The following is a 21,637-nucleotide window of genomic DNA, read 5'->3' as shown; positions in this document are numbered from 1 at the left end:
TTTCTGTTCATAAAATGATGAAAAATATTGAGATTTTTTTCGGCTCGTTCTTATTCAAAATTAAAATTTAAAATTTTGTTTTTTGAAAAAATTCATAACCCAAGTATTTATGAATGGATTTCAAATCTTTTTTGTCATTTTATGAACTTTTTTTTAATAACGTGATCAGCCAGCACCTCCTAGACATAGAAGGAAGGCCTCAGCACGGGTTGCCAAATTAAACTGTAACGTCATTAAGACTACCCAGCAAGTTTTCCACATTTTGAACCACAGCATCCTATTTCGTTTCATCTTATTTCGGTGTAGAATCTTCCTGTGGTTCGCTCACAAAATACCGCATGGTGATTGAATACGTGGCACAGAAATCGCAAATTTCTGAACCCGAACATTTCTTTTCCCCAACAACGATGACACTGGCACGAGCAGGGAACTTTTTTCCCCTGAATATTCTGAGCTGAAAATGGACTACTTGCTGACGTCACGAGCAGCAGCTTGCGGAGGCCTTCTATCTCTAGGTGTGCTGGATCAGCACGCATTTCCAAGAGATCGTTACGATCTGTCCAGGGAATTTGTCAGTGTTAGTAGACATCCATGCCGACCAGATATTCGAACCCAGACCTGCACAGTCAGAAGCCAACTCCCTAACCACTGGACTGCCAGGCGGCAACTGGACAGCTTCGTTTATTGTGAATCAATTATTACTCAATTTCATTGATTTCATGTTATCGCAAAATTTTCTATTGCCATACTTGGAGTAGCAGACACAAAAAAAATACATGTGGTAAAAATTTGAAATAAACCAAAATGGATAAATATATAATACTTTAAACAATATTTCTACATAAGAAAGTTTTTTTTTACCACGTAAAAAGGTGGGAGATCCGTGGTTCTGAACCTTCTCAAACCCGGTTTCATTCATTTTCGTGAGTCGAAGGCCCGGTCAAATACACGACCGACAGAGAATGAACGAGGAAAAATGAAACTGCAAATCGTTTGCATCCCGTTATGAAATGATATCAGGGCCCGGCGGTTGAGAAACACTGCCTTAAGTGAAACAACGCCACAGGTTTCTTAAGTGATCTGTAAATGTGCGCGGGTCACTTGCGTAATCCGAAAATGTGCGGGGCGGCCTTTTGAGTAATCTCGAACAACGCCCGGGTCATTTTAGTGATCTGGAGTGAGTTAAATGATCTGTAAATGTTCCACACGGGTCACTCAAGTGCTCTGGAACTGTACCGCTGGTCACTCAAGCACTGCCGTCATGGGGTCCAGCTGGACACGACATGGTAAACCCCAATCGCAAAGGGGGGGGGTCATTGAAATGGAATATGATTAAAAATTTCGAGAATAAGCACGTAAATTGGTAGGCAGAGGCTTTTGTAGCCAGGTATATATATAGGGAGTCCTCAGAAAAACCACTTCGCTTGAGGCAACATCATCTATAGCAGAAGACCTCAGCACGAAGCTCGTGACGTCACTGAAGAAGTTATTTCACCCGTAGCCATTGGATATACCAGGCCGACTCATGCGATATCTTTGCCTTTTTTTGCAATACATCCAATGACTCTAGGTGAAATGGACCTCTTCAGGGACGTCACGCGCTTCGTGCGGAGGCCTTCTGCTATAGACGGTGTTGATTGGCGCCCCATGATAATCTTTAGACGGCTCTGCACTCAAGTGATCTGGAAATGAGCCGCTCAGTTCACTTTTACAAAGTTAGGTTTGAGGTCACGCGGTTCACATCAGACGACTCCGAAGACCACATTTGGCCGTTTCATTTCTGAGGAGTAAACAATATCTTGGTAGCTGAAATAACCCGCGGTGCTTGCCCAGGGTATTTTCTCTACAGTATACTTAGAGGATGCCGCTGGGGGGGGGGGGGAATGGTTCGAGTTTTCATAGTGACGGAACTGGCCCGCTTTCGAACCCCACCGTCGCCACAGCAGTGGTCAGCTGAAGTTAGCTTTTTGTGGTTCCCATCTTCGAGGTCCGAATGCGAACCGATACCCCCCCCCCCCCCTAAAAAAAGTCTTGCCACTCAGAGAGCAACAAGCCGACAAACAGTACAAATATTCAATCATTACACTTCGCTCACTTCAATTCTGAAATATAGATGGCAGCACTGAAAAATAAGACACAACACTAGATACGCACTCAGACTGTTAGGTACACACACAGTTACACTTCCGGCACAAACTCACTAGGTAGTAAATTGTCCATGGCGATAGACCTGAGTTGTGCTCAGTTCGAAAGAAAAGAAAGAAAGAAAGTTCACTTCTCTCTGTGTGAGGATCAGGGGTTGTCTTAAAGAGATCAGGACATTTTTCACTTCTGTGGGAAAAAAAACTCATCATCGTGACTCATCCTCCTCGATGACCGAGAATCTCAAATCATCATCTTCTTCGATTACTGAAAGATCTCAAATCATCATATTTCTCGATCACCGAGGATCTCAGATCATCTTCTTCAGTGACCACGGATCTCATATGATCATGTTCCTCAATGACCGAGGCTCTCAAATCAGGATCAATCTCAGGAGGATGATTTTTAGATGACTTTTGACCAAGGATCTAAAAGAGGCCCGTATGTTAAGTCGCCACTAGTAACGCAACCTATCGTGAAAAGGATTAGCATGTTTTGTAAGAGAACGCATCGTTCGGGACCCATGGCAACACCAGATTAAATGTGTCATATAGGCCTATATATTGAAGAAGAAACTTGTTGAACAGATTACCCTCTCATTCGTGACTTTGTGCGACTCGCCTTGGTCAGCAACAGTCGAGTCAGATTCTCCTTCTGACGAATAGGAGGCTTCCAATGGCATTGACGCTTTGAGCGTATGAGAACTATATACCTATAATATAGCTTATAAAATTCGGATATAGGGGAAGTCGGAGTTTATAGGCAATAATCCAGGCCTGGAAATGACGTCGTCTAGAAATTCTGCGTCGCTCCCCCTTGGATTATAATTTTCATTGTTGTTTTTTTTTTTTCGGAATAAACTCGGGCAGGACCACGACCTCAGTTTAAATGGAAACCCCCCTTGGTGGAATGGCCATTTCGATTGGGATTGTGGAAATTCCCAGCAGAGGAAGCAGCATGGCAAGCACTAACGGTGGGACGTTTACGAGTTTCTGGTTCAAAGTTCTTTTTCATGTTCAAACGAAGGGGGGAGGGGGGGGGGGTCGATCTTGTTGTTGTTGATACGCAAAACCGTAAATTTTGTATAGTTTGTGGATGTGATTTTTTTTTTTCAATTTATTTAGGTTTGCACAAGAGATTTAAAAAAAAAAAAATTATGTCAATATATGATTAATCTATACACCGTATTTACACGCGTATATATAGGGGACGAGGTTTTTATTCAATTTTCACTGATTCAAAAACCTAGAGGTCCTATATGCGCAAGCGCCAGATTAATGTGGTTTTTTTTCACTGTCTATAACTCACGCTGCAATCATAGTTTACCGCTGAGCCAATCTTTAGAGATGGGTCACCCCATTGGACGTATGCATCAAGCCATTTGAAGGTCGTGTGGAAAAACTGTACACGGACTGGCCCCCTTCTTCTTAACCATACATACACCTTGTAAAAATTATTCTGTGGAGTTTCTAACGATTGGTTACAGGAATGTGTTGTGCAAGTGTGTGGGGGGGGGGGGGGGCTTAACGTATTTATGTTGTTGGAGCTGTGCTTGTTTTGTCTTATGCTATGTTGCCATCTGCCTTCCATGTTTTGAAGTGAAGATGGCAAATACTTGAATTTTCATGTTATGTAGGTATATCATGTTGACTCGGACAGGTCTGCCTGCTCTCTGTGGAGAGACATTTTCAAACGGGTGCGCATTCGCACCTTGAAGTTGGAAAACTGCAGAAAACCAAATACAGCCGATCACCACTGTGCCGGCAACGGGGTTCGGACCTTGAGTGCTGCCCACTGACGAAAGCCCCAAAAGTTCATATTCACCATATTTCTAACTCAAAACTTAATTATAAACTTATTACGCAATCCTTTAAGTCAGGGTGAATCTCTGTGAGGCCAAAAGAAAAAAATTCTACAGTGACGATAAAGCAACCCACACATTTGTACAACGAGGGTGTGCAAGGATATACTATGTTTTGTATACCCTTGCACTATATTATTTGTACACTATGTTTCAAAAAGTCTGTGTCCTTTTTAAGGAGTTTGGAAATTTTTTCTCGAATTTCCAGAAAAATATTGAGCGAATCGTTCTAAAATTTCGGTCATTTACATACCCTATATTACTATTCACAATTTCTAGTGGAAATTTAATCTCGAGAGGATCGACAAAAAATCGACCCTGCATCAGAAAAAGCATAAAAAAGACTAGCAACTTTTAATAAATGTTGTACTAAGTTTGGGCAATACTTTTGTACATTTTCGTGAGAATGGACCGTATATTTACGAAAATATAAATGTTTTCTATAAAAATTCTGATTTTCGTCGCATGGTTTTTGCTTATAACGTGTCGAGTCTTCAACCAATTTTTATGAAATCTACAAAAAAATACCGCTATATATGAAACATACTGTATAGAAATTAAAAATGCGCCAAATTATTATTCAATGAGATATGAATATTTTTTATAGTAAATGATTTTTGATAGCGCATGCGCAAGAAACATAAATTTTATTTTTCACAATTTCATTGCCAGATACATAGTGCAACTTACATGAAAATTCCAGTCGAATGTCGTGAAAATTCAGAGAGATATGCGTGATATTGTGAGCTGTAATTTCGAAACTAGCTGAAAGTAACCGAATAATGAGATTTTCCGCAAATTGATATATACGATTATTTCCTGTTATTTCATTTTTGACTTCAGTTTGCTTATTCGGACATCATACACGCGCGTTATGCTAAGACAATTCTCTTACATAGTGAGAAACAACGCGTCTTTGCTCATTCGCATAATGCTGCTGTGGGCTTATTCCCGAAATAATCAAACAACAGAAATTAATCGTATACTAATTTTGCGAAAAATCCCTTAATCAGTTACTTTCAGCAAGTTTCGAAATCGCTCACAATATCACGTATATCTTTCTGGATTTTCACAACATTCAACTGGAATTTTTATGTAAGTTGCACTATGTATCTGGCAATAAAATTGTGAAAAATAAAACTTATGTTTCCTGCGCATGCGCAATTAATAATCACTTACTAAAAATACTCGTATCTCATCGAATAATGATTTGTCACATTTTAAATTTCCACGCAGTATGTCTCACGTCATGTTTTCTATAAATTTCATAAAAATTAGTTGAAAACTCGGTATGTCATAAGCAAAGATCATGCGATGAAAATTGCAATTTTCATAGAAAACATTTATATTTTTGTGTGAATATGGGTGCTATTCTCACAATAATGCAAAGTATTGCACAAAGTTATTGAAATATATTTTTAAAGTTCCGAGTGATTTCACAGCTTCTTCTGATACAGGTTTGATCAAAACCTTTTTTTTAATATTTAATTTATTGTCGATCCCCTAAATGTACTCGTGACTAACATTTCACTGGAAATGGTGATCGAAATTTCAGAATGATTCGCCCAGCATTTTTTATTTGAGATATTATTTATATTATTATTTATATTCGAGAATACGGGGTGTTTCAAAAAAAATCAACCGATTTGAAATGGGTATATAACGAAAAATATTGAACACACATATAGACACTTAAGATTAATTTTATATTACATGGCTAATCATAAAGTTTTTTTACAAACCAAACTAAAGGTGCTCAAAATATGTCCACCTTGGGATGCACGGCATATGTCTATACGGTAGTCAAATTCGTCTCAAATTTTTGCAAGCATATTTGCTTCCACGGCTGTTGTTATGCGTATCTTCAGTTCGGCTAATGGAAGGGGAGGCACATAAACGAGGTCTTTTATAAAACTCCCATAAGAAGAAATGGCACACTGTGAGGTCCGGCGATCTTGGAGGCCAGTGATGTTCAACTGAAACGTCAGGTCCGGTACGGTCGATCCATCGTTCAGGAATGCGATTGTTCAAAAACATTCTCGAACGTCCAAGCTTCAGTGTGGTGGTGCCCCCGTCCTGCTGGAAAGTGAAGTCATCCAAATCGGTTTCTAACTGGGAAAAGCCAATATTGACAAACACTGAAGTTGTGGCCAAAGGAAGAGTGTTAGCGCTACCTGTCGGCAACTGCGTGAAATTCGAGATTTTCCTCTTTCACCATTTTCCTGTATATTTTACATTATTCGATCAAAACGGATTAAAAGCTGAATAGTTATGATTTTTTTTCAAATCGGATGATTACTTTTGAAACACCCCGTATATCTAAACGCCAAAAAAAGGAAACAGACTTTTGGGAACATACTGTTAGATATCAAGAAAACGTGATAGATTTTGAAAACATTCTACCACTTCTGTTCAACATATAAGATTATGCTCTCCATTTCAGTTCGATTTCCCCCACACACACCAAATGTGAGGCCGACTTTGTCATTTTTGTGTGTATCTGGCAATGATCCCGGCCGAAGAAAAAAAAAGTTCCTCCCCCTTTTCACCATTTTCCTGTATATTTTACTTATTTCCCCCGCATCATCATGATGTTTATTTATTTTTTTGTTTCAAATACTTTACGTGTAGGATTTGAGGTTTTTAAAGGCGTCACCGAGGAGCAATAGAGTAGATAACCTTGCTTGACGGAGTCGTGGGTGCTTTTGAGCAGGTTCTTTGCGCTTCTATGTTGCACCCACCCACCCCCTTGAAGCTCGTTGAAGAAGAAAAAGAAAATAACTAAATTTATGCTTTTGAGAAGCAAATTCAGCCGTTTGTAGGTCGGGACGTATTCCAAATGAGTTGGCACGAGTTCCCGTGAGTCTCACAAATGTGTGTTATTTGACAAAAAAAAAAAGAAAAAAACCCTCGCGGGTCTGAGAATGAAATAACGTCATTTTAGTAGTGTGAAGTTAAGTTCGAAGAGTAATTCAAGAACGGAATTATTCCCGATCCGTCTCCACCAAAGTGGAAAAAGTGCGAAATCATCACCACATGTCGAATCCCGAGTACATACAGACACACATCCCTGGAGAACAATCCAATCGATTCACCAGCCATAGATGTCTGAAAACTATTTTTGGACAACTAAATTATACAGACGAGGGATTTTTTTTTGGCTTCGAGAATGATCACATTGAATCATTTTGCACAAGGATGCACAACTTCCGTCCCGCGGGCCAAATGCTGCCCGAAGAGGAGTTCCATTCAGCTTTGCAAAAGTTGTTTCTGTAGAAAAATATCAATGCACACAACACGATATGAATACAGCTAGCCATATTTCTTTCATTAAAAGTACGGGATATTGTTGTGAAAGGCAAGTAAAGTTGCCATTTACAGCTAAAAAAACTGCCAAAGGCGAATAAACTTGCCATTTCGAAGACCAAAAAATTTATGAAGGCAAGTAGAGTTGTCATTTACAACCACAAAATTTGGCAAAGGCAGGTGAAGTTTCCATTTGAAGAGGAAAAAATTTTTTAATTCAAGTCAAGTTACCATTTAAAGCCAAAAAACTTGTCAAAGGCAAGTAAAGTTTCCAATTTGCGGTCGAAAAAAAATTCGACCTCAGTGCTCTTTCTTCCTGACTGTTCCAGAGCCCCTTCTACCAACCTACCAATTTATGTACTTCTCCCCCATGCATTCAAACCTTCAGGCAGTGCTTGGGCGGACCATGTGACTGCTGCTCTGACTGTGACGGCCCATGAGGCGACCAGGGGTTACCTCTCATGTGTTCTACTCAGTAATGAACAAAACGGGTGAAATAGTGCTTAAGTATTCGAAGTGGTTTTATTTTGGCTAAAAAATAATTGTTGTTCTTCGTTGTTATACTGACACCATCAATTATTATTGTAAGCATGTATAATTGACGCTGCCAAGAGTTCATGGGCATCTGTCCTCATTTCCAACCTCCGGAAACTGGTAATCCTAAGAAAGCTAAATTTACTAAGAGAAAAGAAAGGGGGATTTTAACACAAACACACATATATAGCCAAACCTCTCTTTCTCGAAAAATAAAATAATCCTTGCATTTACAGTGCTAGATCAATGCATTTTCACCTCTCTGTCTCAAAGAAATTTTCGGAAAACTCTCTATCTCGAAGGCTGAGACCAATGATAGTAAAAACAAAACACGGAAATTTCCTTTTTGGTAGTGAAAGGAACTGATAAGAAAGGGTTAAGGGTTGCATCCCATTGTGTTTGATGAATCTTGCCAATCATTGACGGATACTACGATTGACGGGGGCTGAATGCCATGTGGATGGCTTTTTCAGCAGGGCAAAAAGTCAGACAACAGACAATTTAAAATTGCTTCAAGAACGCTGTGGGATTTGGAATCAGTCATCTCAGTGATGAATGATCAGATCTGAGGGTTCACTTGAATTTCAGTGGTTCTCAGAACAATGCTGAAGATGAAATTTCAGAACATTAGGGCTTACTAAAAACAACTTGAAGCCAGAAATTTCATTTTCCGATTTTATGAAAATAAACAGTGTTGACGACAAACTTTCAGCGCCTTGACTGATACCGAAATTATTTCTGAACGTAAATACGACTCGCATGACGAAAACACAGCAAAAGATGCTCCAGAGGAATTAGAAAAAAAGTAGCAGGTGCAAAATGCTAAACAAATCCGGTAAAAACTGAGATGATAGGGCTTAAAATATTTGCAGTTCTTGCCAGTGTAGATAAATTTGTGAAGGCTCAAAGTTAAAAGAGCAACAAATATGCATCAATAAAAATTTACGGATTATTTTAAATAAAGTATATGTAAATGACGAATTGTCTAAAAAAGAAAAAAATCGAACGTATATCAGTGTATATTTGCATAGTGTGATTGAACATTGTATAACTTGACCAATAACTTCATTAGTACGTAGTAATATACAGAGTGCCCCGTCAAGATCACCCAAACACTGCGCAGCCAGATTCCTCGCTTGGAATACATAAAAAATGCCCAAAGAACTGTACTTGTACGACCCTTAGTTTTCGAGAAAAATGGGAAAAAACTATGACGTCATATGCATTTAGAAAAGTCCTCAAGACGGCGTCAACAATCAACTAATAGCTCGTGAATGACATACGCCAACCAGATGGCCACACATGCATTTAGAAATTAGAATTATATTAAGCATTAAAATTATGACGTCATATCCGATGGGAGAAAAAACTTTATTGCAAACATTGAACATGATCGGTATTTGCATATGTTTACATAGGAAGATATTCATAATATCCACCGCTCATATCGAGGCATGCATGCGCGCGCCGTGGAATGACGTGGAAGCTCTTTCTTTTTTTAACTTGCACCGGATATGATGTAATACTTTTCTTTCGCATTTTTCTCGAAAACTATGGGTCGTACACATGGTCAGAGGAAAGAATGCAAGGAGGCGACATCAGGAACGAAAATTGAAGCCGTTGTGGCAGCCCTATGGGCTGACAAGTAAGCCCAAACAAACCGCTCTTTTCCCTATACTTAACATGTGTTTTGCCGGATCGAATTCTTTCAAAATATTAATAACTAAATAAATTTAATCACCATGACTGTGTAATGCGTCTTCAGGTAATCTACATGATCCGATAATGGGGAAAGATAAAACCTTACCCCTTATATAAAGGGGTTGTTATATTTTTAATTTATTTTTTTGAAAGGGAAGATCATTTTTCACTTTCAACGCGTCATAAGTTTTTAGTTCAATGCCTTCAATTTATTTTGAAAATTCGATGTATCCCATTAATGTCTATGGGAATATAATTAATTGAAAAAATATGAAGCTCCAATAAAATAATTTTTTTCTTTTAACTGTTTATTTTGCGTTTTTGTTTCGTTCATTATTATGATAGATCCGGGGCATTTTGAAAGTGTTTCAGGCCCGTAGGCGCTCGTCTTAAGCTTTACATGAGGAATTTTGATTTCTGAATCAATTCTGATGCTCGAGCACCTTCTGACAGGGCCATAGCTAGGATTTTTGCCACCCGGGCAAACATGATTCAGCCGACAAACAGCATTTTGCCGCCCCGTGCCTCAAAGTACTGGAAGTGCTCGAACGTCCTCCGCCACTGTGTTTTGCTGCCTGTAGGCTGTACAAATTTCGCCACCCTTCTTCCGTTCCACTCTGATATTCTTGAACACGCATTACTGAAATATATGCCGCCCGTCCGAACCTTCCGCTATGTAGATGTAGTATTGAGAAAAAAATAATAAAAATAAACTTTTTTTAATAGCCGCGATAAGTCATCTCTCTGGCCTATAGTATTTAGGAAAATAATCACTTGGGCTGTTTTTTTTCCTCTTCATTTTGTACCAATTACTTTGCTTTTAAAGTGGTATGTGTACAAAAATTTGACAACGAAACACTGTTTCGAATTGAATAATTTCAATTCGAAACTGACAAGTAACAACTAAAATTGTAAAAGCTCTCGTTTAATTGCATAAATATATCCACAGAATTTGAGGGGGGAAAATCGAGTTCCTAAAGTGAACAGTAAATTTTTAAATGTTTTTCAAAAACGGGGATGTTTCTCATAGGAAAGCGTGGGAAGCCACGGTTTGTTTGAGCTTACTTGGTCTCTTTAATAGAGCAATCACTGGCTTCATCTGGCAACCCTGATTCCCCATGCTTTATCAACGGACGCGCTGGTCACGTCACCTCCTGTTAGTCTTTCCTCCATGGGTCGTACAGGCAGGTACAGTTCTTTGGGAATAAAAAATGCCCAAAGAACTGTACCAATTATTATAACTGTACCTGTTATTTTTTTCTAAGCGAGGAATCTGGCTGCGCAGAGTTTGGGCGATCTTGATAGGACACCTTGGTACGGTATTTTTTAGTTTTTATCAATCGAGTATTTTGCCATTTGTGGCATGCTTTTCCCTTTCTCACTCAAAAAACTACATTTCTCGAAAACTCTCTATCTCGAAATTTTTTTCGTTTCCCGTCAGTTTCGAGAGGTTTGACAGTGTGTGTATATATCATACGTATGTATGATGCACATATACACATCATTTTGAAAACTTTAAAACATTGACGTTGCTTAAAACCATCGCTTATCGATGGAGCGTGGCGCTATGCTAAAGTGTCTGGAAACGATGGCAGCAGTTTAAAGAGTTAAACCACTTCCATTCAAAGATCAGCATCACGCTAAATTTGAATCTGTAAAACTTTGCCATTGTTTTTATGCGGGTGCTCTTCTTGTGAAGATGAGCACCGCCCCTTCCCTTCTCAAACGATACTTCAGGATGCTTACTAGTCAAAAAAGAGGTGAAGACTGAAGACACTCTTTTTTTAATGATATCGGAACAATAGGAAGAAGTCACACAATCCTCACCTTTTTTTTATAGGGAAAAAGTGAGAGAGATTTTTTCTATGGGGGGAAAACAATATTTTCTGTGAGGGGAGATAGCATTCCCATAAGTTTGAGAATCACGCTAAGCAAGCATGGGTACGCATACACACACCTCGTTTTTAGTTCTGAAATCTTTATGTTTTTCCTCCTTTTTATACAAAAATCTTCACTAAGAAAATTTGAATGAATGTGACGTGTAGCTTCCTAGCATGATATTGATTACTAAGGAGAAAACAACAGAAATAAAAGTTTCAAGAAAAAGGGGGAAAAAAATGTTTCCTCTACCTCGTTATTTTTTACGGAAAAACAGAGATAGTTGACATTAGTAGAGCCCGGATTATATTAACTAAAAAAGTGGCAAAATATGTTCTAAAAATATGCAAATAGTGCACTTAAAAATTCAAAATTAATCACTTAAAATACAAATAGTGCACTTAAAAATACAAAATTAATCACTTAAAATACAAATAGTGCACTTAAAAATGCAAACTTAATCACTTAAAATACAAATAGTGCACTTAAAAATGCAAAATTAATCACTTGAAATACAAATACCGTAGTGCACTTAAAATACCAAAATGCGCACTTAAAATGCCAAAATATGCACTGAAAATCCAAAAATATGCACCAATATGCACTGAAAATCCCAAAATAATTCCAATTAGGAAAGAAAGCATCAAAATGACGTGTAAACCGTTTTACCCGCATTTTTATAATGCTTTTCTTTTCCTCACAACAATCTGTTTTTCTAATTCGAAGATCTCAGAGAATATTGCACTTATAGAAACGCGTGAATTTTTTTTTTCCTTGGCATCAGAAAAGACACGGCAACAACTTTCTAATTGGGTTTTCGGGCACAGAGTGTCCGTATTCTGAGCAGATAGTCCTTGAACACGATAAAAATTCACGCATCTCTTATTTTTTTCGCTCTTCAAAATATAGACAGGTGGCAGCACCACTGGAACATGAAACACGCATAACTCAGACAACGTACGTTCTGTGCTCACATAACACGTTTAGCGACATGCGTGCCAATTCGTTAGAAATTCTCCGAAAGTGCGTTTACGATGTGCATGTACGATTAAGTAGTAGTAGTAGTAGTTTATGGAATTGGTAATTCTTCTGTAGTGAAAAAGTTGAAAAATCGAATATAGTTAGATATGAACTTTTTTTTTCTCTTTTTTCTCATTGCAGATCGACATGCCTTCGGGGAAAGCGGTGGACAAGCCTGTCATATTTGATAACCACGATGGAACTGTAACTTTCAAGTATGAACCCAAGGAGATCGGAACCCACGAACTCACGGTCAAATTCAATCACGAACATATACAAGGTAAAAATGAGCATTTTACTCGTTTCGTGCCGACGTTGTAAAGTCTAGAACAAGGGTGGTGAAATCCAGGGCCGCGAAACTAGGGAAAGGGCAGGCGGGGTCATGACCAGGGAGCTGGATCAAGAAGGACACAAAAATTTAACACTGGACCTGGAAGCGTTATTCCATCCTATACATAGGATTTTAACATAAAGTAACGCTCATTGACTAATTACGTCACTAAAAAGGGAGGGAAGCTGTGATTTTTTTTTGTTTATGATTATATATAAACGCCGTCTGTGTTGGCACTCAACTATAACCTACTTATACTATTATAGCTGCAAGTGTAGGTTCCGACTTTCACATTCAAATAGATATTTAAAAATTTCCCAGCAGCAACACTTCTTTGCTGTTAATAATCACCAATATAAAATCGGCGATTGTTCATAATCACCGGATTTTCACGTTTACTGTAATATTGTTAATATATTGTTACGGCAAAAATGCGATAAATCCGGTTATTATGCATAATAACAGGTTATGCATATAATGGCCAACCAACCACGTTGGTAAGTTTCACAAATTTATCGCTTTTGATGGATGTTTGAGGTCACGGGTCACGTCAGATAGCTCCGATGGTCATATTTGGCTCACGGGTCATGTGGGCCAAATGACCCGTTGAGCATGTATGGTCTACAATTTTTTTCAATGACAGTTACCTTAATTTGAAGGCACAATTGCATATCATTCCGTCGGTAATTCGCATTGACTACCCGTTTCCCGTATTTCTTTCCACCATCACCATTGGTGGTCATGGCGGTCAACTACCTAATCAGTGACTTAGAGTGCATTTGCGTTTGTTTTTTTTCTAAAATTCATTATACTTATACCTATTTATAGGCAGTCCATACCAGTTTCACGTGGACAGCTTGGGAGGTGCGTTTCTGACAGCCTATGGTGCCGGTCTGAGAGCTGGAGTTGCCGGAGAGCCGTGCCATTTCACAGTATCAAATAAAGGAACTCCATCAAGTAATTGCTTTGTTCTTGTTTGATGCAAAAAAAATATATTCGCAGTTAAATATTACTACGATTAATAGTATTATACTACGATTTTTCATAGTAGTGTTTAAACAATGTTTTTCTTCGGAGCAGTGGTAACTCGAGTTGAATTTGTTCCCTATCATGAAACTTGTCTCTTCAAAATAGTAGGAATTGACGCCAATCCATTCCACATCCTCTACAAATTCATACTAAAAAGAACAGAATGGAACGAGCGCGACGAGGCTCTGTCGCCTACGCGATATGCGATATCTGCTCATTGCCCCAGAGGGAGTGGTAGTGCCAGGGGAAAATTCTGAGTTGGAGGAAGGGGAAAAAAAATAAAAATGACTCGGGTCCCTATCGTGGAACCTAAAGGACACCTAGTCATGTATATGCTTCATATATAATTACAAAAAACATGTGCGACGTCAGACATACAAGAAGAGAATCGGGTTATACAAGTGGTTCGGAAGAGTGGTTCCCGAACTTTAGGGTGCCCGGAGGTACCTGGACATTCAAAATACGTAGCATGTACAAGTATAAATAAACATATACATAAAACAAATTCATGCAATCGAGCTCGGTTATAACGGCACCTCGGCTATAACGCCAATAATTGATAGTCCTGACTGATTCAACTGATATGGAAGCAGGACGAATAAGTGCAAATATGCACTTATACCAGATGCACACCCCCTCCGCCTAACATCTTTTGGAAATCTCGAAGCGTAAATAAGTCCAAAGCCAATTTTTTTAGTCAGTTTTCAGACCCTTAATATCTTAATTTTTCATTCACTCTTCCAAAGCAGATATACCTACAACGTGCACTTACATAGCGTGAAAATTCACACACTTTCCATCTTTAGTTCCATATATGGAAGACAGACAGCAGCCAGTGAGACTTGAACCCCACCGTCACCACAGTGGTGGTCGGGTGGAGTATGGTTTGCTGTGGCCTACAACGATATAATATTCAACCATCACACTTCAGTCATAGTTAGAAAAACTGATGGCCGATGGCAGTACTATAAATAACAAGCATTAAACAAAAACTAACTTCATATTAGGTTCACAACACGTAAACGCACATTCCAATATGTATCAATTCGTTAGAAGTTCCGCAGAGGAATATGGACGAGTTGCATGTGTGGATCAGTAGTAGTAGTAATTGTAGAACCAAATGGAGCACGAAACAAGCACACATCTCTGAAGGCATCAGAACGTTAAAGCCATGTATACACTCCCACAACACGTTTCGACATGTACCGATTCATTAAAAATTTTGTAGAGCAATGTCTGCAAGGTGCATGTATAGTTGAGTAATAGTTACGTTTTTCCGTCTTAATAAATTATAAATGCCCTTTTTTTAATGCCTATTTTAAGCATGTTTAGTGCCGTTATGCCTGCCTATTTTCTCAATTTTTAGTGCTTAAGCTTCCGGTCTATAATCATAAGTGTAAAATTCATGATAATTATCTTCTTTTTTTTTTCTGAAGGCAAAATAAATGTAGCGGTCGAAGGAAAAACGAGAGCCGAAGTCATTTGTCACGACAATAAAGACGGGTCCATGGGTGTCACTTATATACCAACATCGCCTGGGGAGTACCTCGTATCCATCAAAGTGGGTGACAAGCACATCAGAGGAAGTCCCTACAATGCAAAGATTACTGGTAAGTAAGATTCTCGAATTGTTTCTCTTACTCACGTCAGTCCTCGAATTGTTTTTCTTACTCACGTCAGTCCTCGAATTGTTTCCCTTACTCACGCCAGTTCTCGAATCGTTTTTCTTACTTTTGCAATTCGCAAACTATTTCTCCCACTTATTTATTTTTTCCCGTCCTCAAATTATTTCTCCTACTTTTGCCGGTCAACACACAAATTAATCCTCCTATTTACTTTTCTCCTTCTTAAATTATTTCTTCTGCATTTTTCAGTCCACAAAATGTTTCTCTTATTTACGGTATTTGTTTTTTATCGGTCCGCAAAGTGTTTCTTCTATTTCCACCCACGAGATTGTTCAACTGCTTTCACTGGTCCGCAGCTGTAAAAAGATTGGATTGAATAACAACACCCTTAGCTAGACACTGAATTTTGCAATTCTTCTTTTGTTGAATCTCGAAATGAAGTTCATCTACGCAAAATTACATTTTTCATGCCATTTTTTTTTTCTTTTAGCCGAGGGTCGTAAAAGGAGTCATTTAAGTCTGGGCCATTCCAGTGAAGTGTCCTTAAATGTGATCGAGAAGGAAGTCAAAGGACTCAATGCGAGTATTGTAGCACCGTCGGGACTCGAAGAGCCCTGTTTCGTCAAGAAAAGACCAGATGGATTCTTAGGTAAGTGTGAATTTGTAATGATGTGACATAACAAGACAGTTTGCACCTTTTTAACTTCTTTTTGTACAGTATATTGGCCAGAATGAACTTAAACTATAATGAATTTATTACCAAGAACTTTCGAAGAAATCATTTTTGAATACTCTTTGTCTATAATACTTTCAGGCGTGACTTTCACTCCAAGGGAAGAAGGAGAACATCACGTCCATGTGAAGCGGGGCGGCAACCACGTACATGGCAGTCCTTTCAAGATAAATGTCCTGGTTAAAGACATTGGTGATGCCACGAAAGTTAAAGTCACTGGTTCGGGGCTTCAAGAGGGAAAGACGCACGTTGAAAATCAGTTCATTCTTCATACGGCAGATGCAGGTAAGAAATCAAGAGCAATAGAAACAACAGGCAATTATTATACTTTTGGCTTGTGAACACGTGGGGATTGTGCAAATTCTCAACCAAACCATGAAAAGCTTATAATGAAGCAAACAATTGTGCCAGCTGGGTGAAGCTGATCATTGGTTCCTATTTTTTTTGACGTGAATGCTTATTTAAACTCACTTAACGATCACGGACGAGTTCTTTCATTTCAGCTCTCTCTGATTTTTTTACCTTCTTTCCTCATCATCGCGAGGCTTTATTGTAACCCTGTGAACGGAAATTGTTTTTTTCCCCCTCGCCGATCTTTCTATATTCCTGCTTTTAGTGGTTCTCCCACATATAATATATCTTTCGTCTTTTTATTTGCGAGAGGAACAGATCACGCAGAAGAAGGTGATAAATAGAGAATGGGGCGAAAGAGAAATCTATACTGTACTGTGTTTCCTCCTATTTCTTTCTTTTTTTTATTTATTGGACTGAGCACACAACACATAAAACATACAATCAAAACAACCGAGAAAGACACAAAACAAACACAAAAAATGACATCACGATGACACAGACACTCTGTGACCCCACGGGACTACAAGTCCTTCCAGTGGGTCAATATAAATTAGATTAAAGAGTTAATTGGGTTATGTAACAGCCTTGTTAATGTACTAATTGGTTAAATATTTTATAATGACGTATATATATTTTTAATTGTTTTAGTTGAACAAATAGAAGAGGTTTTTCCCCCGAAAAATCTTTTAGTTTGAACAAAGAAAACATACATATATACTATATACATATGAACATACCGAGGCCTCAACATACCGATATTTACACACCGACAGTATGTAAATACAAACATAGAAAATTACTCAGTTGGCGTACACCGAATTCACGTATGGTCATATATTCACATGTATTTTTCAGTTGATTAACAGGAATGGTTATATTTTTGGGTTTGTATTTTTTTTAGAATGATTTGTTTTGTGTTGTTTTATGATCTATTATTGTTGTAGTATGGATTCTAAACTAGTGTTTATTGAGAATACAAACATGTTGCGATTGGATCTTATGTTATTATTTGTATGATTAATTGCATGGTATAGGTTCATTATTTTTGGGGCGGTATATCTATAACTCTTTTGGAATAGCGTTTTATTTGTTTTCGGCACTTGATATATGTTATTCAATCTAGATGCTCTATTTTGTTTTGTTTCTAGCCATTTATTGTTTGAGAATGAAAATTTTTTATTAGTCTGTAAATATAGTTTTGTCTTATAGTTAGTTTGTGACATTCTGTTGCATAATTTCAATTTCTAATTAATTCTTTCTTTCCCCTTCTTCTTCCCTTTTCTAAAGCCACCGATACTTCCTTAGAGATCATACAAACTTGTTGCCAAAAGCCTGTACGCTAAGGAGTTAAGTCATCTTTCAGACCAAACCAGTGCAGCTCCGAAAAGTTGGAGAAACGAAACTACTTTAAACGCTCATATTCTCGAGAATTACAAATACGACGCGTCGACCTTTTCCGTGTCTTCAGTTAAGATCTCATTAAGACTAATTTAACAGCACCTTACTGTTGATGATGTCTCTCTGGTTTGCATACTAGGTGCACGGTACACTTCCGTAACGAAAAATTGTTTTAAATTTTGTTTATTTATCACAAAAAATAGGAAACGCGCACAGACGCCAAAGATATCGGAAAATAGATCTCACTACGACAAATCTACCATTTTTTTAAGGGTAGTGCTCGTACAAATAATGACTGTGAAATTGATTAACTTCGATGCATAAATGCCAAATCACCATCTTTTCTTCAACAGGCATTGGTGGACTCAGTTACTCTGTCGAAGGTCGGTGCAAATGCGAACTTAATGCCGTCGATAAAGGTGACGGCATAATTGTATGCTCCTACAAACCGACTGAGCCTGGATATTACGTTGTCAGTTTGAAATTCGCAGATCATCACATCCATGGTAATTTTTTTGGTGTTGAAATTAATGGAATCGCATTTTCTCTCTTCTTTGGAACAAAAAAAAAATTTTTTTTCAATATATCAGAGAGAGAGAATTTATTCTAACGTATTTTTCCTTTTTTCCCACTATTTTCCTGAGAATAGGAAGTCCATTCACAGTGAAAGTCGTGGGTTCTGGCTCGAACACGCAAAGAGAGATCGCTAAGAAGCACATTTATCAAGCGCCGATAGTGGACAGCGGAACAGAATGCAAGCTTGTCTTCCGACTGCCCGGTAAGGCATTAATTTATCCCTTAACAATCAGGGACGAGATAATTCGGCTTTGTATAAATGGAAGGAATGTATATATTTGAGCTTTCTCTCTGTTTAGCCCCGTTTACATGTGTAAGATTGGGGGTCGCTTTGGTGTTTATTACCTACATGGCAACTTTTTTTTCCTCATGGGGGAAAAAAAAGGAGGGATCGAAGATCCGACAAAAGAGTCCCATCTTTGTTGAGGAATAATGGTGGCTGACTCCGACCTCCTCTCCCATAATCCTTTGTGTCGCGAAAACTACTGTAAGCTCCTTCGTCAGCCATCTTAAACCAACCACTTCCGTTCAACCCACGTAACCAGTGACGACTTCCGGAAAGAAGAGGGGGGGGGAATACCGGCATAAAGTAAACGCCATGTAAATGGGTTGTGGAGAAAATCCCTGTTACGGGTAACTTCCCGGGATATTTTATTACGGGGCTTTTGAGACAAAGCTCGAGAGAGATCTCTTTCCCTGTCCCTTCTTTTGTGACTACATTGGTAACCCTGTAAACTGGATTTTTTCTCTTTTCTTTTAACCTCAGCATTATATCTTTTATCTTTTCTCCCTTGCTACAATTTGACGATTGAAAAAAAATAGTTTTACATACACAAGAAAAGGGTAGCTGCGAGAGGAAGAAAGAACGGAAACTTCTCTGCTTTTTTTCTCTCATCTTTTTTTTTCTCTTCCATTTTCCATATGTAAATCACAATACCAGTTTTTTAAGATTTAGTTATGCCGGTTCAAATGTATGTCGTCCAAATTTCTTGCCAAAAGCCTGTACGCAAAGGGATTTTGGACACATTAACAACGCGCGAAAAACATTTCCGATGAGTTTTCTCCTTAAGAATGAAAACAATTGTTATGAGTTGACCACTTTACGATCAAGGACGTAATATTGCGTCCAAATGCCAGTGGGATAAATTCAAACAAGTCTATCTGTTTTGTTTCCTCTCTCTCCTCATCACCGCAAAACTTTGTTGCAACCCTATAAACAAAGTAGTTTTTTTATCTCCGTGATGAGGAGGGAAAAAACTATTTTCTAAGGTTTAATAGGTTGTACTGTATACTTATGTACATGAGAGGGGAAAGAAAGCAGGTAGGTGAGGGTGAAAAGAGAAATATACTTCATACCCACTATCTCTTATCCGTAAGTGTTACAGAGAAAAGAGTATAAGTAGTAATGCAGTCGAATCCCGTTATAACGAACTCCAAGAGACCGAAGAAATCACTTCGTTGTAACGAAATTTCGTTGTAAAAGATTTTTAACAGGCGCAAAAAAAAACCGTTGTAGCAGAATTTGATTCTAAGGGAAAAAAATACTTATTTACGTTCTAGATAATAAAAAGAATGAAGTTGAATTTTAAAAATAACACAAAGCAACTCAAATCAATTAAGTATTGGGCACAAGTTTTACTTAATTAACATTTTAAAGGCAAAGAATCCGTAATTTTTTTTTGTACAAGTATTGCGGAAGCCGAGGAAACAACAAATTCCTCTAAAGTATACGCATGTTCAAACCAATAGTCCGAAAAATTCTCTTGATCCAAACTAGCTAAGGCTTCAGATGCTGTAGGAACCAAAGCATACTCTAGTGAAAGCTCTTCTTCGTCACTGCTGTCCTGGAAGCGATTGTTCATTGTTTTCTTGTATCATACGAACGGTATCGTTGTCTGTTAACGGTTCCATCGTCACAGAAAATAAATCGTGCAGCGTCCGTTCGGAACAGACGTTTCTTTTGCGATGTGTTCCCACAAAGGCTGCAAATCAGTGGATGCACTTTCATCAGCTTCATTCAGTGTGTTTCACAGAATTCTGCTGCGATTAAATTTGCTCTTTCTTCTCAAAAGCTTTCCATTCATTCACATTTTCCACATCAACTGAATTTGATTCCCCGCAAATCTGTTTTGCTACCACACCATACCGTTTTTTGAAACGATTCAACGAGACGACACTTGCTTGGAAATTTTCGCATTCAAAAGCCAGTGCAAATTCCAAAACCTTTTCTCCTATGAGTGGACTGGTAACTGGCAAAAATTTCGGGAAAGAGTGTCCTGAAACCAGGTAAAGACAGCTTCATCCACATCTTGTAGATTCGAAAGTTAGATCTTTTTCCTAGGAGATCCTATAACTACTGTAACTACTGAATTTCAATTTTGTCCGATTTTTTCAAAAACGTTGAAAGAGTAGATGGCGATTGACTCTTGTTTTTCGGAAACTTGTTTTCGAGTTCTTTATAACGGATTTTTCATTTTGTTATACCGGAATTGTGCAATACATTGTTGCTATGTAAATTGATTTGAAGGATTTGAAAAGTTTTCCTTACAATGAGATTAACGGTATTCGTTATAACGGGATCCAACTGTATACTGTTTTTCTTTCTCGTCTGTTTTTTCCCCTTTTAACTTTTCTACTTTTTTTTCTTTCCTTTTTCTAACATGCCATTAAGTTAGAACAAGATTATCAAAACTTGCATCGTAATTATTGCGTATTTATCGCCGATTTGTCACGCAGAGATTATCTGAATTTCTCACCAATCGTTCGTGAGCGAAGTGGTAAAAGTGCTCATTCATAGCAACATTTTTTTTTCCAAAGGAACAAATGCTTTTGATATGACTGCCAAAGTCGTAAACCCGACTGGAACCGCTGACGATGCCATGATCATCGACATGGAAGAGAGCCAGTATGGAGTGTTCTTTACACCGAAAGAACCGGGTGTCCACACCATAAGTGTCAGGTATAAAGACATACATATACCAGGATCACCTTTCCAATACACCGTGGGTACTTTCCAAGATTTCGGAGCGCATCGAGTCCATGCTGGTGGGCTTGGGCTCGAGCGGGGTGGTGCTAACGAACCATGTAAGTATATGTTGATTGACCGATCGTTCGTGGTTTTTTTTTTTCTTATAATGTATCTTATTGGC

The 21,637-nt window shown here is 38.3% G+C and overlaps 1 protein-coding gene across 2 annotated transcripts in view; it reads left to right on the top strand.

The window, feature by feature from the left end:
- Positions 1-21,637, top strand: part of LOC149067093 (filamin-A-like) — a 70,265-nt gene that overhangs the window by 39,413 nt on the left and 9,215 nt on the right. For both annotated transcript variants that reach the window (XM_089252844.1, XM_089252843.1), the window contains 8 exons: positions 12,584-12,722; positions 13,602-13,730; positions 15,239-15,412; positions 15,918-16,076; positions 16,242-16,445; positions 18,266-18,418; positions 18,562-18,690; positions 21,306-21,572. In XM_089252844.1, the coding sequence (XP_089108970.1) occupies positions 12,590-12,722; positions 13,602-13,730; positions 15,239-15,412; positions 15,918-16,076; positions 16,242-16,445; positions 18,266-18,418; positions 18,562-18,690; positions 21,306-21,572 (1,348 nt within the window). In that variant the 5' untranslated portion in view covers positions 12,584-12,589. The remainder of the gene's footprint in view (positions 1-12,583; positions 12,723-13,601; positions 13,731-15,238; positions 15,413-15,917; positions 16,077-16,241; positions 16,446-18,265; positions 18,419-18,561; positions 18,691-21,305; positions 21,573-21,637) is intronic.

This window comes from Pholcus phalangioides, unplaced genomic scaffold, assembly GCF_987345545.1.
Source record: "Pholcus phalangioides strain wild (caught in Gottingen) unplaced genomic scaffold, Ppha-v1.0 ptg000031l_1, whole genome shotgun sequence".
Lineage (NCBI taxonomy): Eukaryota > Metazoa > Arthropoda > Arachnida > Araneae > Pholcidae > Pholcus > Pholcus phalangioides.
Note: the sequence above shows the minus strand (reverse complement) of the source record. Positions and strands in the feature narration are given on the sequence as shown.